The 6,472-nt window shown below is 47.1% G+C and overlaps 1 protein-coding gene across 1 annotated transcript in view; it reads left to right on the forward strand.

Annotated features, from left to right (window-relative positions):
- Positions 1–271: 271 nt before the first annotated feature.
- The window catches only part of LOC116970082 (AP-1 complex subunit sigma-1A-like), a 13,544-nt gene continuing 7,343 nt past the window's right edge, over positions 272–6,472 (forward strand). Inside the window, exon 1 of the mRNA XM_033016808.1 lies at positions 272–462. Within this exon, the coding sequence (XP_032872699.1) occupies positions 284–462 (179 nt within the window). The 5' untranslated portion in view covers positions 272–283. The remainder of the gene's footprint in view (positions 463–6,472) is intronic.

Below are 6,472 nucleotides of genomic sequence, written 5' to 3' on the forward strand. Positions count from 1 at the left end.
CTTAGAGGAAGTGGGGAGGTTGGGGGAGGGAGGGGTAGAGGAGAGTAAGGGGGGTGGGGGTTAGAGGAGGGGTGGGGGGAGGAGGGGGGTTAGAGGTGGGATTTGGGGGGTATGGGGAAGGGAGGGGGGAGGGGGGTGGGAGGTGCACGAGTTGGAGGCGAGAAAAAATCTGATTTAAAATCCTACCCTCCCTCTCTCTCCCTCTTGGTTAACCATGAAGTCTAACCCTGGCTCACCCTCCCTCACTCTCTCCCTTGCTCTCTCTGTGCCCTGTCCTCCACAGATGCGCTTCATGTTACTGTTCAGCCGCCAGGGCAAGCTGAGGCTGCAGAAGTGGTACATCGCCATGTCGGAGAGGGAGAAGAAGAAGCTGGGCCGGGAGCTGATGCAGATCGTGCTGGGACGCAAGCCCAAGATGTGCAGCTTCCTGGAATGGAAGGACCTCAAGGTTGTGTACAAGAGGTGCGTCTCATTAAAAAAACTGACCATTGCACATAGAGTAGGTGAATCGGGTACCAGAGGACACAAGTTTAAGGTGAAGGTACACCCACCATCCTTTGTGTAACAAAAGAAAGTTACCAGGTCGAGACCCTCCTACAGACCTATCTTCAGAAGGGTCTCGACCCGAAACGTCGCCCATTCCTTCTCTCCAGAGATGTTGCCTGTCCCGCTGAGTTACTGACCTATGAGGGCGGTGGAGGCAGGTTCCCTGGATACTTTCAAGAGAGAGCTTGATAGGGCTCTCCCCTCTCTCTCTCTCTCTCTTCCCTCTCTCTCTCCTCTCTCTCCCTCCCCCGTTTCTAGATGCTGGGGGAGTCCAGAACCAGGGGCCACACACAGTTTAAGAATAAGGGGTCAGTCATTTAGAACGGAGACGAGGAAACACTTTTTCTCACAGAGAGTGGTGAGTCTGTGGAATTCTCTGCCTCGGCTGGTTCTCTGGATGCTCTCAAGAGAGAGCTAGATAGGGCTCTTAAAGATAGCGGAGCCAGGGGATATGGGGAGAAGGCAGGAACGGGGTACTGATTGGGGATGATCAGCCATGATCACATTGAATGGCGGTGCTGGCTTGAAGGGCCGAATGGCCTACTCCGGCACCTATTGTCTATTGCCTATTGTCTACCTTCGATTTAAACCAACTTCTGCAGTTCTTTCTTTCACAAAAATATTGTCACTTGGGTCCCTATTAAATCCCGCCCTCCCCCTCCCCCCTCCCCACTCACCCAAATCCCACGGCCTAAAGATCCCGATTTCGCTACTCTGAGCAAAAGACTGTGTATTTACCCTCAAGCTTATCTGAAAGTAGGGGATTGTTTGTGGCTGGTCCTGGTCTTTGCTTACGTCCAGCTCTTCACGCCTCATCACTACCCCCCCCCCCCCCCCCCCCCCGCCCCATACCCCTACTTTCAGTCCGAAGAAGGATCCAGGCCAGAAACGTCACACATTATTTATCTCCAGAATGGCTCGAAGGGCCGAATGGCCTACTCCTGCACCTGTTTTTCTATGTTTCTATGCCACTCCCCCCCGAGGTTATAACCAAGTGCTACAAATAGGGGGGATCTTATAGAAACATACAAAATTCTTAAGGGGTTGGACAGGCTAGATGCAGGAAGATTGTTCCCGATGTTGGGGAAGTCCAGAACTAGGGGCCACACACACAGTTTAAGGATAAGGGGGAAATCTTTTAGGACCGAGATGAGAAAAACATTTTTCACACAGAGAGGGCTGAACCAGGGGCCACAGTTTAAGAATAAGGGGTAAGCCATTTCGAACGGAGACAAGGAAACGGAGACGGAGAGAGTGGCGAGTCTGTGGAATTCTCTGCCGCAGAATGTTATCCTCTGCTTCTTCCTCCAAGTGCCATTATCACATATCACCTTCGTTAAGAGGCTTAATTAAACATGATAATAATAATAATAATATAATAAATTTTATTACGGACTCAAGGTCCAGACAAGGGGCAACATTACATTAAAAATGCATTGCATATCAAATATCATAAATATATATAAAATCATGGTATATCACATAAAAACATCATAGTTTATATTTAACAAAAACCCACAATACTTAAGTTAAAAATCCAGATTAAAAGATGATCAATGTCCTACAACGAGACAACGATACCAGTGTCTCCACAACTGGGATTCGTAGCGTGTAAGGCTAACCCTTATCAGTCAGTCAGTATCAGTCAGTATATCTTAATTGTCATTTTCCTGAGTACTCACATACCCAGAGGAAACAAAAAAACGTTGCTCAACCAGTGTCCATTCAGTGTGAAGTACAAATAACAACAAATAACTAGAAATAAAAAACATATATCATGAACAAATTGTCTGACAAGGCCACAATAAGATAATTTTTAGAGTCATTTATCCTAAGGCCACAATAAGCAAATTTTTAGAGTCATTTATCCTGCAAATGAATTTATACATGTGGTGTCTTAGGATAGCTTCTAAAGTACTGACTCCTGCAGCCACAAACATATTACTGGCACTACACCATCTAGGTTGCCTTAGCAGTGTTCTCATGGCATCGTTATGCCATCTTTAGTCTCTGCATACTTGTCTTTAAATAGTTGGACCACAGGTGCGCAGTGTAGAGTGGTGTGCAGTATGCTCTAAATAGCGACATCTTCACCACATATGCACACGCACCAAATTTACGCAAGAGGATATTTGCCTGTACATACAGCAGCATGCGTCGTTGCCTATAAATATCCTCATCAAATATCCTGATAGTGGCAGAGCTGCGGAGATCAGGGAAACTTGGCATCCAATTAAGAATGTCAAATGTAGGGTATAAGTCAGACACATGATCTATCTGAGTTGAGACACAAAACACCGGAGTAACTCAGCGGGTCAAGCAGCATTCACACAGAGAGTGGTGAATCTGTGGAATTCTCTGCCACAGAAGGTAGTTGAGGCCACACAGTTCATTGGCTATATTTAAGAGGGAGTTAGATGTGGCCCTTGTGGCTAAAGGGATCAGGGGGTATGGAGAGAAGGCAGGTACGGGATACTGAGTTGGATGATCAGCCATGATCATATTGAATGGCGGTGCAGGCTCGAAGGGCCGAATGGCCTCTACTCCTGCAACTATTGTCTATGTTTCTACAATAAATACAAAGCTAGGTGGCAGTGTGGTCTGCAGGGAAGATTCACAACGACGTTCCGATTCCAGGAACAGTCGACTCAAGCGGAGAGGCCGTGGCAGATGAAAGATAATGTGGAAAAATCTGAGGTCATCCAATTTGGCAGGAAAAAAACTAGAAAGGCATGTTTTTTATTAAGTGCGGTGTTCAGAGAGACCTGGGTGCCCTTGGACTTTACGTTCGTATGCAGGTTCAGCGAGCTATTAAAAAGTGAAATGATGCGTGGGGCCTTTATTGTAAGAGGTTTAGCTACAGTTGTTTTCCATCTCTGCTGAGATTGCGTCAGGAATGTTGCGTAAAGGGCCTGCCCCACTTGGGCGACATTTTCGGCAACGGAGGTTGTCGAGGCGCGACGCGCGGTGTCTGGCACCCGACCACGGCTGCTGCCTGTGCGGAGTTTGCACGTTCTCCCCGTGACCTGCGTGGGTTTTCTTCGGTTTCCTGCAGTCTGGGTTTCGGCACGAAACGTTGCCCATTTCATAGAAACATAGAAAATAGGTGCAGGAGTAGAGGCCATTCGGCCCTTCGAGCCTGCACCGCCATTCAATATGATCATGGCTGATCATCCAACTCAGTATCCCATCCCTGCCTTCTCTCCATACCCCCTGATCCCTTTAGCCACAAGGGCCACATCTAACTCCCTCTTAAATATAGACAATGAACTGTGGCCTCAACTACCTTCTGTGGCAGAGAATTCCACAGATTCACCACTCTCTGTGTAAAAAATGATTTTCTCATCTCGGTCCTAAAAGACTTCCCTCTTATCCTTAAACTGTGACCCCTAGTTCTGGACTTCCCCAACATCGGGAATAATCTTCCTGCATCTAGCCTGTCCAACCCCTTAAGAATTTTGTAAGTTTCTATAAGATCCCCCCTCAATCTTCTAAATTCTAGCGAGTACAAGCCAAGTCTATCCAGTCTTTCTTCATATGAAAGTCCTGCCATCCCAGGAATCAATCTGGTGAACCTTCTCTGTACTCCCTCTATGGCAAGAATGTCTTTCCTCAGATTTCCTTCGCTCCATAGATGCTGCTGCACCCGCTGTTTCTCCAGCATTTTTTGTCTACCTTTGATTTTCCAGCATCTGCAGTTCCTTCTTAAACATTCTTAAGCACTTCAAAGTAAGTGCGTTTATTGGCCAAGTATTCACATACAAGGAATTTGCCTTGCTGCTCCGCCCGCAAGTAACAGCATGACATACAGTGACAGTTACGAATGACTCAGAAAACACTAAACATTAATAATAATAAAACATTAATGATAAAACACCATTGATCAAGCATGTAAAAGAATATGTGATTCTGTTCCATTCTGTTTGTTTGTTTGTCTTTTTGCACAAAGTCCGCGAGCATTGCCACTTTTAATTTCACTGCACATCTCGTATGTGTATGTGACAAATAGACTTGACTTGAACCAACAAAATACCAGATCAAAGGGAGGCTACGGATTTTTGGCTGTTGAGTAGACGTGCAGGTTTGTAGGCTAATGTAAAATGTAGGCTTGGTGTAAAATGTAAAATTGCCCCTTGTGTGTGTCGGGTGGTGTTAGTGTGTGGGGATTGCTGGCTGGCACGGACTTGGTGGGCCGAAGGGCCTGTTGCCGTGTTGAATCTGTAGGAGCCATTTACGTTTAAGCTTCCTACTGTTGGCATATTATATTATTTTGTCTAGATAAATCTTGCAGTATTATTGTGGACACAAGGGGGCGGTCATTAGAGACACAGGGTGGTGAATATATAAGGGCATATGGGAGAGGAAGTAGCAGGCACTGGGAGGGAGAGCATACAGTTCTTACCAGCCAGCTACAACTTGCATGCAGAATAAGGAAAACCTGGTACGTTCATCTCTTTGTTCGTACGCCTACTTCTATAAACAACCAACTAAATGGAAATAACGACTAGAAGATCCGTTCTATTAGGTCTGCGTAAGATCTTAGTTAGATAGAGCTCTAGGGGCTAGTGGAATCAAGGGATATGGGGAGAAGGCAGGCACGGGTTAATAGACAATAGACAATAGGTGCAGGAGTAGAGGCCATTCGGCTCTTCGAGCCAGCACCGCCATTCAATGTGATCATGGCTGATCATTCCCAATCAGTACCCCGTTCCTGCCTTCTCCCCATAATCCCCTGACTCCACTATCTTTAAGAGCCCTATCTAACTCTCTTGAAAGCATCCAGAGAACCGGCCTCCACCGCCCTCTGTGGCAGAGAATTCCACAGACTCACCACTCTCTGTGAGAAAAAGTGTTTCCTCGTCTCCGTTCTAAATGGCTTACCCCTTATTCTTAAACGGTGTGTGACCCCTGGTTCTGGACTCCCCCAACATCGGGAACATGTTTCCTGCCTCCAGCGTGTCCAAACCCTTAACAATCTTATATGTTTCAATGAGATATCCTCTCATCCTTCTAAACTCCAGAGTGCACAAGCCCAGCCGCTCCATTCTATCAGCATATGACAGTCCCGCCATCCCGTGAATTAACCTTGTATTGATTGGGGACGATCAGCCATGATCGCATTGAATGGCGGTGCTGGCTCGAAGGGCCGAATGGCCTCCTGCACCTATTTTCTATGTTTCTATCACTCCCACTTTGTCGTAATGGCAACTGAAAAAGAGGACAGTGGAAAATCGGAAGTTTGCTATTACAGCATCTCTAAACTAAACTAAACAAAACTGCTGATAGATTTATGGTTCGAATCCCGCTTGGAGTGCATACTGTCGTTGTGTCCTTGGGCAAGACACTTCACCCACCTTTGCCTGTGTGTGAATGTGTGTGAGTGATTGGTGGTGGTCGGAGGGGCCGTAGGCGCAGATTGGCAGCCACGCTTCCGTCAGTCTGCCCCAGGGCAGCTGTGGCTACAGAAGTAGCTTACCACCACCGAGTGTGACTGAGGAGTGAATGAATAATGCGATGTAAAGCGCCTTGAGTATTAGAAAGGCGCTATATAAATCCCATCCATTATTATATACAAGGGATATGGCATTACTCCAGGAAACATAGAAACATAGAAAATAGGTGCAGGAGGAGGCCATTCGGCCATTTGAGCCAGCACCGCCATTCAATATGATCATGGTTGATCGTCCCCAATCAATAACCCGTGCCTGCCTTCTCCCCCATATCCCTTGACTCCACTAATGCCCCTGTCCCACTTAGGAAACCTGAACGGAAACCTCTGAAGACTTTGTGCCCCACCCAAGGTTTCCGTGCGGTTCCCGGAGGTGTTTGTCAGTCTCCCTACCTGCTTCCACTACCTGCAACCTCCGGCAACCACCTGCAACCTCCGGGAACCGCACGGAAACCTTGGGTGGGGCGCAAAGTCTCC

The sequence above is a fragment of the Amblyraja radiata genome, unplaced genomic scaffold, assembly GCF_010909765.2.
Source record: "Amblyraja radiata isolate CabotCenter1 unplaced genomic scaffold, sAmbRad1.1.pri scaffold_512_ctg1, whole genome shotgun sequence".
Taxonomy (NCBI): domain Eukaryota; kingdom Metazoa; phylum Chordata; class Chondrichthyes; order Rajiformes; family Rajidae; genus Amblyraja; species Amblyraja radiata.